Consider the following 18,866-nt stretch of genomic DNA (forward strand, 5'->3'; position numbering starts at 1 on the left):
GGTCCTGGGATTGAGTCCCACATCAGGCTCTCTGCTCAGCAGGGAGCCTGCTTCCCTCTCTCTGCCTGCCTCTCCATCTACTTGTGATTTCTCTCTGTCAAATAAATAAATAAAATCTTAAAAAAAAAAAAAAAGCCACATGCTCTACCAACTGAAACAGCTGGGTGTTGTGGGCATGTTTCTGGTTTACATTTTGGGGGTACATTTTTGTTCATCTTATTACTTAGTGCATATTACTTATCTGATTCTTCCACTGAACTTGTGAGTTAACACATTGACTGGATCACAGTAGATATCTAATAAGTTTTCACTGAGTTAAGGACCCAAGAGAAGAAGGGTTTGGTCAGGAGTTCTCATCTCCACATAGAATCAACCCACTGGGGATGAAGAGCCAATTATGTTGAGAGCCATATGTCCCTTCCTAAAGCATCCTCTGCCTCTACATATGCAAATTTATGAGGTCCTGAGCACCTCCTGTGCTGCATTGTTTAGACTTGAGCGAGATAATCCAGGAGAATAAAATAAATATTAGGAGTATTATAATGATGTTTACTATTAAAATATTATTTAATTTAATTTAATTATTATTACTATTAAATTATTAATTATCAATTAATTATTAATTGTCAATACCATTAAAGTCAATTAAAGCTTATTCAGGACACTCTTCTTGAGCGTATTCTATGAGCTAGGCACTGTGCTGGGTACTGGTAAGGATGTAGGAGACAATGCAGAAAGAAAGAACACATGAAGGGCCCTAGTCCTAAGAAGTAAGTGACCCAGCAGGCTCATAGAGACAATCGTATGTACAGTAGCTATAATAATAGTCACAGTTTGGGGTGCCTGTGTGGCTCAGTAGGTTAAGCCACTGCCTTCGGCTCAGGTCATGATCCCAGGGTCCTGGGATCGAGCCTCACATCGGGCTCTCTGCTTGGCGGGGAGCCTGCTTCCCCCTCTTTCTCTGCCTGCCTCTCTGCCTACTTGTGATCTTTCTCTCTGTCAAATAAATAAAATTTTAAAAAGTCATAGTTTATATATATTTTTAAAGATTTTATTTATTTATTTGACAGAGAGAGAGATCACAAGTAGGCAGAGAGGCAGGCAGAGAGAGAGGAGGAAGCAGGCTTCCTGCTGAGCAGAGAGCCAGATGCGGGGCTCCATCCCAGGACCCTGGGATCATAACCGGAGCTGAAGGCAGAGGCTTAATCCACTGAGCCACCCAGGCACCCCCATAGTTTATATTATTATTATTATTTTTTTATTTTATTTTTTTACAGACAAAGATCACAAGTAGGCAGAGACAGGCAGAGAGAGGCAGAGAGAGAGGAGGAAGCAGGCTCCCCACTGAGCGAAGAGCCTGATACGGGGCTCGATCCCAGGACCCTGGGATCATGACCTGAGCTGAAGGCAGAGGCTTTAACCCACTGAGCCACCCAGGTGCCCCCATAGTTTATATTATTAAAAGCCATCACAGACACTGTTTTATTTTTATTTATTTTTGTTTTTTTTATGTATTTGACAGACAGAGATCACAAGTATGCAGAGAAGCAGGCGGGGGTTGGGGGGAAAGCAGGCTCCCAGCTGAAGCAGAGAGCCCAATGTGGGGCTCAATCCCAGGACCCTAGGATCATGACCTGAGCCAAAGACAGAGGCTTTAACCCACTGAGCCATCAGGCACCCCAGACATATTTTAAAAGCTTTACATGTATGATCTAACTTTATCCTCATAATAACTGTACGAGTTAGATATTCTCATTATTTCCACTGGACAGAGAGGGAAACTGAGGTGTAGAGAGGTTAAAAAATTTCCCCCACTTCACAGAATTGTGAAAGTAGACTCGACATTCAAACATGGGCAAGCTGATTCCAACACCTGTGCTTCTATTTTCTTATTAATTAGGAAAATAAATAGAAAACAAAGGTTAGTCTCTCTTCTACTTTGGTTTTCTTTTTTTTTCCCTGCTCTAGTTTCTTTTTTTAAAAATATTTTATTTTATTTTTTAAGACATAATTTTAAAAAAAGATTGTATCTATTTATTTGACAGACACAACAAGAAAGGGAACACAGGCAGACAGAGTGGAAGAGGGAGAAGCAGGCCTCCCACTGAGCGGGGAACCCCATGCGGGTATTGACAGGTGGTTCTATCCCTGGATCCTGGGTTCATGACCTGAGCCAAAGGCAGACATTTAATGTCTGAGCTACCCAAGCACCCCAGAGATTTTATTATTTTTTAAATATCTTTTATTTTTAAGTTATCTCTACACCCAATGTGGACCTGGTACTCACAACCCAGAGATAAACAGTTGGATGCTTTACTGACTGAGCCAGCCAGGTGCCCCTACTCTAGTTTCCTTTGAATCAGAAAATACCATCTCCTCTTTCCTCATCTTCTGTGGCCAAATGAATAGTTATATCCATTTTTCTGAAAGGGAGCTTGAGATACTTGCTCTGCTCTCACAGAGTCATATTGCTGGAAATGTGATCTTTCTCTCTGTCAAATAAATAAAATTTTAAAAAGTCATAGTTTATATATATTTTTAAAGATTTTATTTATTTATTTGACAGAGAGAGAGATCACAAGTAGGCAGAGAGGCAGGCAGAGAGAGAGGAGGAAGCAGGCTTCCTGCTGAGCAGAGAGCCAGATGCGGGGCTCCATCCCAGGACCCTGGGATCATGACCGGAGCTGAAGGCAGAGGCTTAATCCACTGAGCCACCCAGGCACCCTCTTTTTGTCACTCAAGAGAATGCCTTCGCTTGTTTCAAGTGTGTCAGCATCACTGAAGGGTTGAGAAGAATTAGGTTTTCTGAAAAGGACTTGGAGTGGGAAGTCAAGAAAGCATTTTCAAAGCTGGGAGCTGGGAGCTAGGAGAAGCTTGCTTGGCCTTATTCAGCACCGTGGACAGGGCTCTTGGAACTCTCAGGACCTTGGACAGAGAGGCTGGTCGCGTTTGCCGAGGAAACAACTCTGATTAGTGAGCAGACCAAGTGAAACCAAACCGCGAAACTCTTTTTTCCATCTTTTCAGCCAGACCTTAGTCACCTGCTCTTGGATCTTAAGGACAGAGATGCAGGGAGTGCATTATATTTTAAAGGCGCTAGTAACGAGGGGAGATAAGATTCTGAGGTGGGGAGGATTATATAAATACAAATGGCTTTGGCTGATGTAAGGTTCTCAGTTGGGATTGGGGCACTGCTAATGACATTTGTTAATCATATGTATTTTTTAGGCGGAGTAGCAAAAGGCCGCGGTTGTCCTCTTTATCACCCAATGTCCAATTCACCATCCCTTACACTCAAGTTTTAGTCTCTTGAAGAGCATTCCATGTAGAAAAGAGAAAAAATAATCTCTCCACAGACCCTTGCTCTTCTTTCCTTTCCCTACCCCCACTCATTCCCTCTTTCTTTCTCAAATACACATGTGGGGGCGCACACACACACACACACACACACAGGCTCAGGGTGGGAAGCGCGAGAGGTTCTGCACAGTTGGTGGAGAAGACTGATTTCCGAGCAAGCGGATGCCCCCGAAAGCAGGCTCTGTCTCTTTAAATGGGTTGTAGCAGTGGGGGAGGGGAACTGGCCGGAGCTGGCATTGTCCAGTTTGAACTGAGCACCGGAAGTGAAGGGGCAGGGCCAGGGCCGTGCACTGAGCCCCCGGCCATTGTCCATCTCCGACCAGGGCACTAGCCACCCCCTTGACCAACCCTCTTTATTTCTTAGAAAGGGAGGCTACCTCTTCGAGTAAGGAGATCCTATACTTCAGTTCCCCCACCAACCACACTCCTTGTGGGGGGAAGCACACTTTAAGGTGGGACTCTGAAAAGACGAGGGTCTGGGAACCCAGGAGTGTCCGGAATACTGGAAGAAATGCCTCCATCCACCTACCCACCTAGTCCCTCTCCCGCGGATAAGGTCGCGTTTGGGATGGAGACAGGATGAGGACAGCTGGATGAGGGAGGAACACTTTTGGATTCCTCCTGCTCGCCCAGGAAGCACCACGTGGAATCAGCTTTAGACACAGATTTGGAAGGAAAGGATTTTTTACACAGAATCAATTAGGAGCACTTTGAGATATCTAGAGAAACAGTCGAAACTCAGGGAGGCAGAGACATTCAGTGAGCCAGAGACAGCCCCTTTCGAGGAAGCGCCTTGGTCAGGACTGGAGATCAGCCCTGCTGCGTCTCCAGCCCCCCCCCCCCCCCCCCGCTTCCCCATCCCAGGCTTCCTAATGTCCTGAACTCCAGGTCTATCTAAGCACACGGGGGTGGGGGGTGAGAGCGGGTCAGCGCCAAGCAGCCGGGTCAGCTCGGAGGCCTGAAGGGGAAGGGAGGGGGAGGGGCGCTCAAGAGCTGGGGGAGGGGGAGGGCTCATCCATTTCTCCCTTGACAGGTGGTTTGAGTCTCTGATTGGCCAGGGCTGCCAGGCTCACACCTCCCTCCCCCAACTCTCTGGAATGTATAATTATCTGCGCGGGGGGTGGGGGTGGTGTGTGAGTGTGTGTGGGAGCAGTCACATGGTTTTAGAACTACCCCCCTCCATAAGCCCCCCACCTGTATGCTGCTTTGGGGGGCCCCCACTAAGTCGTTAAAGTGCAGGATTCCAAATTTCGGGGTACTCAAGACTTCTAGAGCTGACGGCCCCCATCTCCAGATGTGTGTGTGTGGGGAGGGGGTGTCAAACCTCAAGGTTCTGAGAAGAGACACCCCAGAGGTGTCAGAGACCACAACGATGGGGGAGGGCCGGAGCTGGAGCCAGAGGGAAAGGGAGGGGAAAGAAGAGGGAGGGGAGGGGAGGGGGCTGCCCGCGGGGGGTTGGGTCATTGTCTTTTAGAATTTGGGAGCCTTTGAAAAGCCGTGGGCCCTCCCACCGCTATTGTGCTGGGGAAGATGTAGCGGCCTCTTCTCCGAGCCACCCCTTTGCCTCCGGACTTCTCTGGGGCCAGCAGCCACCCGACCAGGGGCCCGGGGCCGTGGGCTCAGCCGACTACCATGGGCTCTGTGTCAAACCAGCAGTTTGCAGGTTCGAGCTCGGGACTTACTGGGGACACCTTAGGCTTCAGGGGCGCCCAGGAGCCACATAAAAGGGAGGTGGGGAAATGTCCCCCAGACTGGCCGAAGGACCCTAAGTCTGTGCGGCCTCCTGCTTCAGGGGCCATTTCTGGACCAAGGAACCCTGGTGTCCCAGTGGCGTGCACACCGAGGCTACGGGGGCGGAGGGAGAGAAGAGGAGGGGCCTGTCCGGCCATCTATCCCCGGGCAACGTGTTGTGGGAAGAGGAGCAAAACTTTTGGGGCAACACTGGCTTAAGTGTAAGCTTGGGGAGCGCGGGAGGCGGCCAGGACATGTCTTTCCTCGCCAGGTGGTTGGTAGCTGCAGCCACCTGGGTGCCCATCCGCGGGCTGGACACTCGGGTATCCCTGCTGGGTCTCGAGAGCACCCTCCGATTCCGTGGCCCCCCAGTTGAGCGTCCTCCCAACCTCCAGGTGGCTGCGCCAAGGCGCCGGAGGAGGCGCAGGAGGACGCCGCCCGGGCGGCCGAGGAGCCGCAGCTGCTGCACGGTGCCGGCATCTGTAAGTGGTTCAACGTGCGCATGGGGTTCGGCTTCCTGTCCATGACCGCCCGCGCAGGGGTCGCGCTTGACCCCCCGGTGGATGTCTTTGTGCACCAGGTGAGACAGACGCTGGGAACTTCGCCGGGGGTAGGGGATGTTGGCGCGCATATTCAAGGTTGGGCGGACAGACTCGGCTGTTGGATTGAGGGAGATCGTAGGCCCTCATTGTGCGCTCCCATCTGTGTCGTGGCACCCCAGTCCTGAGTCCCCATTAACTCCAACGGGACCGGGAGGGTTGCTGAGTCTATGAACAGTACCCCTAACCTTTCCCGGAACCTTTCAGGCTTACCACGTGTCTGTTACCTCTTTCCCTTGGGAAGGGGGCAGGGGGCAGGGAGGTGACCCCATGTGGCAGAAACTAAGGTTGTATTGTGCTTGCCGGTGGGGGGAGGGCGAGCAGGCCGGCCAGGGAAGCACATGCCCCGTTCAGGGCCTTGAGCGCCCAGCGTCTTTAACTAAAGTGTGAATGGAGCTCTCTGGCGGGAGAGAGGCAGGCAAACCTCTCTGGGATCAAGCAGGGGTAAAGCTGAGAAGTCAGCTGGGTCTCCTCACCCAGGTGGTCACCCAAAACTCAAGTCCTGGGGCCTTAGTGAGTTTGGCCGATCCTTGAAGACTCTGGGAACCTGAAACCTTTTCCAGCGTACCCATCTCAGGCACATAATTAACCTACTGGGCTTTGGCCGTGGAGTTCCACCAGGAAGGAAAACCGGAGTCCAGGCCTTAGATTCCTAGTCCGGGCTGGGAGGGAGTTAGGTCACAACCCCAAGTTCTCAGTTAAAGCAAGGCAGCCCAGTGGGGGTGAAATTCAGTGTCGCAGGGCAGGGGGTGGAGGAGTCTAGCCTCTGGACCTATTCTCTGCTTGGCATTTATGGCCCCAGACGGCCATTGATTGCTGTCCTAACATTCCAGCCTCGAACAAGGAGCCAGAGACTTCAGGTTCCCCTCCTCCCCGGCTTCCTCTTCCTTTCACCCCCTCCTGTATATCTTAGAAGTGTTCCGGTGGTCCTGGGACACCAGCCACCCATAACAACCACGGAAAGGAAGTTGCTGTTAGAGTCCCTTCCACCTTCGGAGGTTTGGTGTGGGAAGTGGAAGAGAAATTGATCATCTCGGGTCCAGTAGGTTGACACCCAGACCGGGCAGGGAGGGGTTACTTCGGAGAGGTTGGCTTTAGGAGCCTGGGGGGAGGGGAAAGGAGGATGTGGGGATTAAGGGTTGGAGCCTCAGGGATGGTATTCTGGAGGGGGAGGGGTGGAGAAGGGAGATCCTGGGTGGACTGGTGGTAGGCTGCCAGGAAGTCTCCCGAGCGTGCTCTTCCACGCGAGGACACGGAGTGGGGAGATGGGGGAGTGCCGGGACCCAGGTCATGTTGGGGTACTTGGCGGGGAGGGGGGGGGTCACTGGGCTACTGGAACATCTGCCCTGCCGGGTGGGTACGCCGCAGCTTACTTTCCCACCTCCTGGCTGCGTCCTGTATCTCCTCCCACCCTTTACCCCCACCCCCAACCACCCAACAACTTGTTCAGGCTTTGCCCCCAACTCCCTGTCTCATTTACATATGTGAATGATAACCCACAGGAAGTAATTGCGGGAGAATGAAGGGAATTGGCCTCTTTAGATCTATTAAATCACTTTATTACAGGAACCAGCTTTGAATGGCCCTCCTCAGCGGGGTAGCCAGCTCTCCCACTTTCCCATTTATCTGATCACAAAGAGATTAAAATCTCTTGGTCTGGAGATGGACTGGACAGCTTCCCCAATTTTGGGAGGCTTGGAATTAAAGAGACCCAACATTTTCTTGAGTCCCTTCCAAAGGCTGCCAAATAGGGGCTGGAAGGAATGTAGCCCCTCATCTGGGGTTCGTTAGTGCTGTCCAGTCCCAAGGAAGGTGTTCCTGAACAGATGAATCTGTGCCCCAATTCACTTAACATTGGGATCAAAAGCAGTTGGAAAATACTGGATTTTCTAGAGGAAAGCCAGGATCTTCAGGTTTGGGGAGTGGAAACTGCATCAGGCTCCTTTAAATGGGTCATTTGGGAGATAATCTGGATTTCAGGGTCTTGGAATGTCCCGGGACATGCCACTGTTGAGTAAGTTATCAAGAGGGAGTTGAGCAGGGAGAAGGAATCAAGAATTTGTCTTCTAAATGCCCTCTACCAACAGTCACAGAGGACAATGAGTGGAAATTCCCTGAACCTTACCTGGTAGGATAGCATGCTGCCCGGGCTCGGGTTGATCCTCAAACCCTATGACAGCAGTAGACTGGTGATTATAGTCCCTGCACTTGAGAAATCTGAACTATTTCTTTGGGGATCTAATGTAGAGTAGATTCAGGACAGTCCCTAAAGATTGTTCTGTGGAAGGAATGTGTTCCCGTGTTCCCAAAGTCTGGGTATTGGGGGGGGGCAGCTGAGAAGGGGGTAAGGCTGCTCTCTTTAGGAAGAAAACCTCCCCTTCTTTGGCTGCTGGTGGTGGGTATCCTGGAGCCCGAGATGATGAGAAGGATAATTGTCCCGTTAAATGTCTGCTAGGGGAGAGGGTCAGGAAGCCCCTTTCTAAGAAAGGAAAAGGGGGGAAAGCAATTTAATATTTTCTTTTCCTTTCCAAGGTTGGGCTTATTTGGTTTCTAGCACTATTCACGACTGTTCTTGTGCTCCCTCTCAAAAAACAATTCAGGCCTCCCCAGGAGTAGAGGAGTAGGAAAGAAAACCTCCCCTTACCCTTAAAAAAAAAAAAAAAAGGTAAAAGAGATTTCTCTAAACGACACTTCTGTTCAGACACATCTTTAGATCCAGAACCTCTGCTTAACCATGTGTTTAGGAGAATTTAAGAATCATAGTATTGGGGGGCGCCTGGGTGGTTCAGTGGGTTAAAGCCTCTGCCTTCCGCTCAGGTCATGATCCCAGGGTCCTGGGATCGAGCCCCGCATCGGGCTCTCTGCTCAGCAGGGAGCCTGCTTCCTCCTCTCTTTCTGCCTGCCTCTCTCCCTACTTGTGATCTCTGTCAAATAAATAAATAAAATCTTAAAAAAAAAAAAAAGAATCATAGTATTGGCAGATGGCCCGCCCTTAAATTAAGGTTTCTCAACCTCAATTGACATATTTTGAGGAAGATAACCCTTTGCTCAGAGCATCCCTTGGTTGTGACAACTAAAAACATCTCCAGACCATGCCGTCCCAGAGGCAGAATCCCCCCTCAGCTGAGAAATAGTTACACAGGGAAAGCAGGAGCAAGAAGCCACAAAATTGTTTAAGATTCACCAAGAATTTTGAGATCTTCATAGCTATTGTAAGAGTTTTGGCTTAACTCCTGTTTCCTGTGGCTCAACTCCCAAATCCGCAAGATTTGTAGAAATTGGAGCACCAGAAAAGGCTCCCTGCTTACTCTACAGTTCTTCAGATCCCAACTATGTCTGAGATGGCTTTCTAGCTAAAAAGCGGCATTGGAAGGCCTGAGGCAAAAGAAGAGCCCCAAGCTGACTAAGGGACCAAGTTTGGGTTAGGAGAAAAAATTTCAATACTGAAGCCACGTGGCTTTTTCTGCAAAGGCTGAGTGGGAGAGCTACCTCAGGCGGGGTCTGGATTAGGACTCCTGGGTGCTGGGGTTGGGGAGGGGAGAATGTAGAGATATTTCCCACCTGCTTTATAACTTTACTGGTGCTTCTGATTACTCACCTCGTATCTAGTTAGTGATGTGCTTGTCTTACCTCTCCTCTAACTAACCTGTAAGCTCTTCTAAAGAGTGGGACTAGCTAGCTGTCTGGTTAGTTTCTTCCTATTACACTAGTATGGGCTTGGTGGGCAGAAGGAATGCCCGTGAAGAAAGAAGGAGCTCCTCAATCAGGAGGACATTAACAGTTTGGGGTCCCTGTCAGCAGAGATCTTCCTCCAGAGAAAAAGATTGGAGATAAGGGAGGGTGTGTTATGCTGATAACTGCTCTTTCGGAACTGAGGTCTGAAATAGGGTTGGGCTCTAAGGGGCATGGTGAAAGCTGGTGGCTTGAATGTCACAGTGTGGAGACCCAGATGGGATCCTCTGGTTTCTGCTTGTGGACTGGAAGCCACAAGTTTGGTCATTCCGTAGTTCTTCATCTTAACCAGACAAATCAGATTTCTTAAAAACTAAGTGAATCACCCTAATTTTCAGAAAGTTGGTAGAGGTTAGTTTGAGCATTATGGGATCTTCTTGGGTCTCTCTTTCTGAAGAGACATGCTTTCTAGACAGTGTCCCAAAGGAAAGGCTGTGCCACGATCCTGAGTGAGCTTTCAATCTGAGAAACTTGTCACCTTTCAGCTGGTAAGTGGTTTTTAGTGACTTTCCCCAGGGCAAGGTGGTTTCTTGAACATTCCTAATCAAACCACCCTACTAGAATTGCCTGTTTTGGGGGGGGAGGGCGGAGGCGGGAGCTGCTCTAGGGAAAGCCTCCACCCTCCCTTCTTCCTGCAGGCAAGAGTAACAGTTACTATCTCTATGAAGTCTGGGATCAGGCGGTGTGGGGGAGGAGGAGAAAATTTTCAGGGATAGTACCTCGCGTGTACAAACTCACTTCAAATGATCTCAGCTTGGAGTTACTTAATTCAAGCAGGAACTCAAATTCCAAGAAGAGTAAGTGAACAACTAGGTTTCTGGATGAAAACTCCAGGACCCTTTCTCCTGCACCCCTTGGGTGGATGGGGGCCTGGTGAGAAGTCAGTTCCCTATCCTTGAAAGTGTGATCCCCTTGAAACGCTTTCCTGAGGACAGAGGATTACTGACTGTCCCAGGAGTTCGGAAGATAAGGCTTCGCGGTTCCCAATCTGGCTGTTCCTTCAGTCTCCGGCTCTGGCTTTCAGTGCAGACAGGCTGCTGAACAGCGCCATCTGGTGGAGAACGCAGGAGCTGGGGTCCCCGCTGCATCTGAGCGGAGGTGCCATGTGGGGGCTGTCCCTGTGTGGGCAGCTTCTAGTTCTGGCTGATCTCTTTCCTCAACCCTCTCTGACACATCATCAGACAAGATGTTTCAGGTAGAACCGGTTGGTTTCCTAGCCCCTACCAAGCCCTACCTTCAGGAATGAAGCTCAGGTAGGAGGACTATGATGACACCTCAGGACTGAGTCCTTTCTTTCATTGGCTTCCTTTACTTCTGGTTCAGAAAGTTCTAGAATATGTATGTGTGATTTGCATTATACTGCATAGCACTGGCTGGAGGGTCAGGCTAGTGGGCATCAGAGCACCTCTGTGGCTCACTGAATTTGGACGATATACTTCCCTTCTTTGCTTCCCTGATCTCAGCGGTAACATGGGGTGATTATGAGGCCTACTTGGCAGACTTGGTATAAGGGGTTAAGTGCTTAGAGCTCTCCTTAGCTTTTAGTAAGCATGGGTAAATATCAGTAACTTTGGATAGTGGGGAACTTGGGTTATTCCCCAACGTTTGTGTACCGCTAGGTGGTTAGCGCTGAGGGAATAGACAGCACACTAGACAGTCTTTTGCTGGAATGGCCCTGAGAGCTGCAGAAAAACCAGGAACTCATGTCATGCTTGCCTCCCTGAAACCAAAGCAAGTTTCCTTGAAATTCTGCCTGCTGCTTCTGTAGAAGGGAGCAGTGTGGCTAAACATGGGCATTGTTGGAGCTGGTGATAAAGGGGGTGGCCTTGCTTTTACAAATGGTTAAAAAAAAAAAAAAAACCATGTATGTCCGACCTTCAGAGAGCAAGTTCCAGGGAAACTCAAGTGTCCTTTTTACTCCACCCCATTCTCGGGAATGACAGAATGTCACTCCTTTTATGTGAACTGCTGAAGCCCCCAGATTGATGCTGGGGCTGGAGTGTTTGAAGAGTGGAAGGTTAGTGGAGATAGTGGTGAGGTATTAAGAAGGAAGCAGAGGGTCTAAATATTGAATTGGCCTGAGCCCTTCCCTGCCACCCAAAAGAAATGCCATCCTCCCCAGTGCAATGGGTCCCCTGGGAACTGCCCACCCTCCTTCGCCGAACAAACTAGGTAAGGAAGATGGGAAGGAAGCCTGTTTCCCTCCCCCATCCCAACTTTTCAAATAATTGATCAGAATAAATAATCCTCATTCAGGTTCCTGCATAAAGGATTTGACCAGAGGCGAGGGTTAGGGGGGCAGGGGTCCTGTGTAGTTCTGTCCCTGTAAGGCTGGGATGGCAGTTCGGGAAGAAGGAAGGATGGCTACTGGTGGTGACTTTGGCAGACCCAGCCGACTTGACTGGGGAAGAAAGGTGTCTCTCCATTTCTCTCCGTGACCATAACCCCAACGTGGAGAGGAAGGAACTGATGAATGTGGTGAATGTGGGGTGGGGGGGTGGTGGGGGGAAGCTGCAGCCTCAGGAACTCCAGGAATCTGACCACCAGAACCAACCAGTGTCAACTCTTTGTTTCCTGGGGCTGGGCTCTATTGGGGGAGCTCAAGCCTTACCCCTCCCCCCCCCCAAGCCTTTTCTTTTTTTGGAGGGGATGGGGAGAGGGGCGGGGCCCTGCTTTGTGTGTGGTTGGGGGTGGGGTGGGGGTGGTAGCAAGAATTTCAGGCTCCTTTCTGATGCAGGCCCTGTGAGGCCAGCTCAGTGGGGCAGCACGGTGATTACCTATCTGATAAGAGAGGAATTCAAACTATGTGTTGTAGAAAGGGGCGGGGTGGGGGGGCAGGGAGCCACCCCTGGAGACCACCAGTCTAAATCTTGACCAGCTATGGTAAGGTGCCTGCGGGGTTATTTTTTGTTTTGTTTTGTTTTGGCTTTTTTTTTTTTTTTTTTTTTTTTTTTTTTTAACTTTTGAGATCTTACAGACCTCAGATCCTCCAATCCTGGGGAGTGGATGACCCAAGAGTACCGGGCAGTTTTCACATTGCCCCCACTGGTATTGTCTTGTTCTCCCAGTAAACCTAGGAGGTGTAAATAGATTTTTTTTTTTTCAGAGTTTCCGTAGTTATAAAAACCAGAGTTAAAATTTTGAGACTCCTGATAACTTGGTTCTCATTGTGACCCTGCCCTGTTCCAGTCTGAAGGGGTTGATGATAATTTCCGCTCACTGAGGATTTGTGTGTACAGGCTCTGTGTTAACTACTCTTCATGCACAAAACCTCAGAGCTCCTCTATAAAATTACTTTTTGCTCCATTTTATAGGTCAGCACAGAAAGGGAATAACAGGCCCTCAGATTCCAAACCCTTGTTGTTAAACACTTATCTGCTCCACCATCACAACTGGAGCTAGGAGTGTCCCAGCCTCGCAGCCCACTAAGCAAATGGGAGGACCTGGGCTTGTACCTCCTGGCAGATTGGCTTGTCCTAGCTGAGTAAGAAACAAGTCAAATGTAACTTACATCAGGGTTGTTTCGGTGCAACAGCATTCGCCTTTCTGCATTGTTTTTATTTCCTGCTTTGACTCTCTGCCCCTGCCCTCACTTCAACCTTGGGGGAGGGGAGCCGTCCCCCTGTCCCAGGCTGTTCCTGTGGGAAGGAAAAGAAGGGAGAGGCTATTCCTATGATGGAACTGGGGGAACAAAAGCTATAGATAATAATACATGAAATATTAGCTGAGCACATTCTTGATGTTTCCATACCCACATAATCTTCATTAGAAGCTTAGTTGGGTAATTTACCTATTACTACAGTCTCTGAAGGAACTGAGGGCCAAAGGTGAACGATTGACTTAGGTCATGCAGCCAACAGTTGGTAAAACCAACATTTCAGGAACTACGGTGTGTAGCTCTCAGGCTTAGGCTTTTTGCTGGTCATCCCAGCTGGACCTTTGTCTTCAGAAATGCCATCTGAATTAAAACAATTAAACGATGGATAAATTGGGGATCCCATCTGGCTAGAGAGCATGTTGCCCCTAAGGCCCAAGTCCCAGTTTGAAATATTCCTCCTACCAACCACCACCTGTGTAACATAATGTTCCTTATTCAAGCTCCCGCAAGCCAAGACTGGGTGCAGTGGTCTTTTTGCTTCTCTGAACCCTATTTTCGATGACTGCACTTTGTTGACATTTGATACACTCTTTGGATGTTTGACCGTAATGGAGTAAGCTATCATGAAGTCTGTCCTGGGGAGGGTATGGGGGGGGGGGTCACCTCCACCAGCATGGAGATGTTGATGTATTAAGTGGCAAGACTGTGAGCTTTAAACGGGGAACCCTGGGTTTTTCCTGACCCTGTTATTGTCGCTCAGCTATGTGAGAACTCCCTTTTTTGGGGGAAGGCTGTTGGGCAAAGTGTCGGTATTTTCAAATAATGGTATAAACATGGTGTTTTAATGGGGTTGTTTCAAACATTCTGGATCTTTTGATCTTTTTTTCCTTCACCCAGTAGTATCTGGTCATCTGTTCAAGTCAAATAATTCAGATTTATTTACCTCTTGGTTCATAGCAAGTTTTATCAGTCTATCTCTTGACTTTCACAAGGTGTTTAATTTTTTTTTTTTAACACTTTGATTTTAAACCCTCTGGAATATATTTTGCATAAATGAGATAGACAATATAGAAGTCTTGCTCAATATCCAAAATGGGTAGCTAATATTCTCAACAGTTTGAACTGTTTTCTTCACCTGTTGATTTCTCTATATACACTTGGGTCTCTTGGACTAAACTTACTGATCCATCTGCATGGGTCATACTGTCTTTTCCCTTGACCTTGCAGGAACATTACATTGATAGAATTCCAGACTTGGAAGAAGGTTGCAAGAATAATCCTGAGAACGCCCCATAGGACCTTTACCCAGATTAAGCAAGTCTTAATATTCTGTCGCATTTGCCTTGTCATTCTTCTTGTACAGATACACTTTTTGGCTCCTTTTTTTTTTTTTTTTTTTAAATTAACATACAATGTATTATTAGCCCCAGGGATACAGGTCTGTGAATTGCCAGGTTTACACACTTCACAGCACTCACCATAGCACATACCCTCCCCAATGTCCATAACCCAACCACCCTCTCCCCCCCACCCCCAACCCTGTTTGTTTTGTGAGACTAAGAGTCTCTTATGGTTTGTCTTTTTGGCTCCTTAATCATAAGATACATCAGGCACCTTTATTGCTAAATATTTCAGTGTGTATTTTGGAAACTAGGGTCATTCCTTTTCACAATCTCAGTACAAAGATTAAAAAAAACCCTGGGCATTAATATTGAAACATTTATCTGTATTCCATATGTAAATTTTGTGAGTTGTCAGAATGGTTTTTTTTGCCCTGTTTCAGGACCCAGTCCAGGAGCATGCATCCCACTTAATTGTTCTGTACTTACTCAAACTTTGTTTTTCACACCTCAATATTTTTAAAGTGTACAAGGCTGTTATATTTTACAATTTTGTATTTGTTTATTTTCCCTTCCTCTCTTCTTCCTTTCCTCTCTCCTCTCCCCTCCCTCTCTGCCTCTCTCCCTTCCTTCCATCTCTAAGCCCATCATGGGGCTTGAACTTATGACCCCAAGATCAAGAGCCACACAGTCCACCTCCTGAGCCAGCCAGGCGCCCCTATTTGTTGATTTCTTTTTTTTTTTTAATTAATGTATTTATTTGACAGAGAGAGCGATCACAAGTAGGCAGAGAGGCAGTCAGAGAGAGAGGAGGAAATAGGCTCCCTGCTGAGCAGAGAGCCCAATGTGGGCCTCGATCCCAGGACCCTGGGATCATGACCCGAGCTGAAGGCAGAGGCTTTAACCCACTGAGCCACCCAGGAGCACTATTTGTTGATTTCTTATGAATGCTAAGTTTAAGAACTTCCCATCTGTTCTATTTTAGTTTAAATGAGAATAACTACCCTACCCAAAATATTACGGCATCTGTTTATGTAATGATTGTTCTTTGTTCATGTAACATAGATCTCTTGTTCTTAATTGTGGTGGCTCTTTTGATTGACGTTTTCTTTACTGAAAACATGGAAATATTACACTTCTTCTTCATACTCTACAAGAATGTGTGTGTGCAGTTTTTTGGTGTTAGAATGGAGACTAATATTAAATCATGTTTCCCTTCCCCAGAGCAAGCTGCACATGGAGGGCTTCCGGAGCCTGAAGGAGGGTGAGGCAGTGGAGTTCACCTTTAAGAAGTCTGCTAAGGGCCTAGAATCCATCAGGGTCACCGGCCCTGGTGGGGTGTTTTGTATTGGGAGTGAGAGGCGGCCCAAAGGGAAGAACATGCAGAAACGCAGATCAAAGGGAGACAGGTATGAAGGCCCCTTGAAAGGGGAGTGCTCTCCTGATCTAGACCCTTTCTTGGACCAGGACACCAAAGAACAAAATGAAGCAACAATTCGGGTGTTGGGTTTCTGCCTTAGGGTGTGGGAGGTGGGGAGAGGGCTGTAGGTGAGAAGGGCACTTGATAACCTAGCTCTTTGACTTGACAAGTAATTTTGCTTTGTGAGCTCTTGCCTCCATGGCTAATTAGGGGTAGTGATGCTGGCCTTATTGATTATTTTAGAAGCAAAGGAGACCACGAATGTGAAAGTCTAAGTGCTGGGGACAAACTGGTGTATGTCCCTGTTGCTTCTTCTAGATCTCTCCCAAGTGGCTGGTTTCTTTTGTCTTCCCTGTGTCCTGGAGCAGACCATATAGTCTGACTCCTTTAATTATCTCTCTTTTTTAGTGAAGGACAGGTACCATTTCTTAAGAGTAGCATCTTAGGTAGGTAGCATCTTACCTATCTTCCAAATTGCAGTTCCTAATTGGGGTCCATGATTTCCATTGATATTTCAGTATTTTCAGGTTGACCTGAATCTGAAGATACCATCTAGACAATTACAGATTTGGGAAGAACTTGGAAGTATCAGTCGTGGTCATATTCTTCCTTTTCTAAGTGGGGAAATGAGTTTCCAGGAAGGGGAGTGATAGAGTAATTGAACAGAGCCCAGGTGTCCTCACTCAGAGGTAGACTTGGGCTCTAGCTCCTTTCTCAACTTTCCCGTCCTGCTCTGTACCAGGTGCTACAACTGTGGAGGTCTAGACCACCATGCCAAGGAATGCAAGCTGCCACCCCAGCCTAAGAAGTGCCACTTCTGCCAAAGCATCAGCCATATGGTGGCCTCGTGTCCCCTGAAGGCCCAGCAGGCACCCAGCTCACAGGGAAAGCCTGCCTACTTTCGGGAGGAAGAAGAAGAAGAGATCCATAGCCCTGCCCTGCTCCCAGAGGCCCAGAATTGAGCTACAGTGTGTGGGGGCAATTCTTTTGCGATCAGGAAGTTTTGAGGAGGAGGCAGCAATCGGCAGAGTGGAGAAAGTGGGGGCAGGGCGGGTAGGGGGCAGCTGGCTCTGCCGTGCATCTCAGGCCGGGGTCCACAGCATCACCCCCTCTTCCCTCTTGGCGCAGGGTAGGGGGGAAGGGGTGAGGCCAATGAACTCCAACCGTGCTCTATCCAGATGCTCTCGAGGGTTTTGGAGAAAATCCTTCCCTGTGTGCTTTATCTGAGTGTCCACCCCCGGATCTCCAACTTTGGAACGTGGCCTGGAGAGGGAAATGGTTTTCCTTTTGAAGAAGGAGATGTAATAGTAATTTTTCCCATGCCAGAATGTAGAGATTAAGCATGAGACCAGATTGATGGGCCCAACCCACGAACCACTACATTCTGTGGGCAGGAGTCTCTTGGGGGTAAGGCAGGGTTTTTCCACATCTTGTCTCGTAACCCACTGTTGGGATATAGGGTGCCGAGGACTGTCTCAAGCAGTGGGTTGTGACAGTAGCCACAGGATGGTTGGGGGAACGGCCACAGACCTACTGTTCCTAAGCAGACTCCCACCCCATTCCGGGCCAACAGAATTTTATTTATTTGCTCCCATGGATAAGCGCACCTTGGGCCCCACTTTCTCCAGGATGCCAACTGCACTAGCTGTGTGCGAATGACGTATCTTGTGCATTTTAACTTTGTTTTCGTAATATAAATATTCTGGTTTTGTATTTTTGTGTATTTTAATCTTAAGGCCCTCATTCCTGCACTGTGTTCTCAGGTACATGAGCGATCTCAGGGATAAGTCGGCAGCAGCTCCGGGTCTACACAGCAGGAATGTTTGCTGTTTGAGCACCAGGGCGAACATCTAGTTGGAGTGCATATAGCCTATTGAACTACCTCACTTTTGGCAATTAGAGCTGGCTTTTCTGCCATAGTGTTCTCTTGAAACCCCTCTACCTTCAGTGATCCGTGGGAGACTAGGTTTTAACTCTGTTTCCCCATGACTTGACCTCCTGCTTTAAGATTGGAAATTGGTCTGAACAGGAAAAGATGGTCCAGGAAGTAGTATTAGGAGAGGCTGCACCAGCTGAAGGGTGCCGAGGGGAAGCCCAGATTAGTTGTCTATACGTGTAATAAGGGATTCCTGTTCCAGATTTCTAATCCCAGGGGACAGGACTCACTTTACATACCAGATGCATCCTCTACTGGATTGGGGCTAGGCCTACCATGCACAACAGGGTGTATGTGTGTGAGTGTGTGTGTGCACATGCGTATTTTAAAATGAGTTGGTAAGGTTGGGTTTAAGAATAATAACTCTGGACCCATCTTGAGCTGCCCAGGGATGGGTGTGTGAAGCAAAGGCTAAATTTCTTAACCTTTATAAATTCTGGGCTTTTCTTGCTGGGTTCCAGAGATTCCATAAGCCATGGCTTCTTCGAGGTGCCCAGAGCCAGTGCCATGCCCTGCTGTAGCAGTGATAGTGTCGTGGTAGCTAAAGGAGAAAAGGTTTTATTTACATGCTGTGAGATCACCACAAACCTACCTCACTGTTGAAACGGGGCAAATGCAATAGAACGCATTGGGTGATGTGTGTCTGATCCTGGGTTCTTGTCTCCCCTGCTCGTTGCCCCCCCCTCCCCCAGTTACCTTATTTGTCTGGGTTTCGTAGGACTTCACTAATAGCAGATTGGGTGATTGCTAGGTGGCCTGGTTTGTGTAAATAGAATGTGTTGGTCTTCTCCATGTTCTTTTGGGGTTTTATTGTTTACAAACTTCTCTTTGTATTGAGAAAAATAGCCAAAGCATCTTTGACAAAAGTTCTGCACCAGGAAAAGAATCTGGAACATCGCTTGGTGATCCTCTGGAAGCGTGGCAGTCTTAAACCAGCCTTTCTTTTGTGTTCCCTTCCCCTATTTCCTATTTTGGGCCAGATCTTCTGTCCTAAAAACCTGACTCCTACCCTACCCCTCATTTATCTCCCCTCCCCCCAAAAGCCCCCACACATACACATTTCCATCTGGTAGAAGCGAAGAACACTTCCTCCCTTGTTCCCAATCTCCTGTGCCAAAACCATTCCTTGATGTGATTCATATTAATATGCTTA

At 48.2% G+C, this 18,866-nt stretch overlaps 1 protein-coding gene across 1 annotated transcript; it reads left to right on the forward strand.

The window, feature by feature from the left end:
* Nucleotides 1-4,989: 4,989 nt before the first annotated feature.
* On the forward strand, nucleotides 4,990-17,384 carry LIN28A (lin-28 homolog A; the record flags this gene model as incomplete). The annotated part of the gene is made up of 4 exons (XM_082684942.1): nucleotides 4,990-5,020; nucleotides 5,484-5,668; nucleotides 15,582-15,766; nucleotides 16,520-17,384. The coding sequence occupies 4 exons, from the start codon at nucleotides 4,990-4,992 to the stop codon at nucleotides 16,737-16,739; spliced, it is 621 nt and encodes a 206-aa protein (XP_082541068.1). The 3' UTR covers nucleotides 16,740-17,384.
* Nucleotides 17,385-18,866: the final 1,482 nt, after the last annotated feature.

This window comes from Mustela nivalis, assembly GCF_964662115.1.
Source record: "Mustela nivalis genome assembly, chromosome: 10".
Classification (NCBI taxonomy): domain Eukaryota; kingdom Metazoa; phylum Chordata; class Mammalia; order Carnivora; family Mustelidae; genus Mustela; species Mustela nivalis.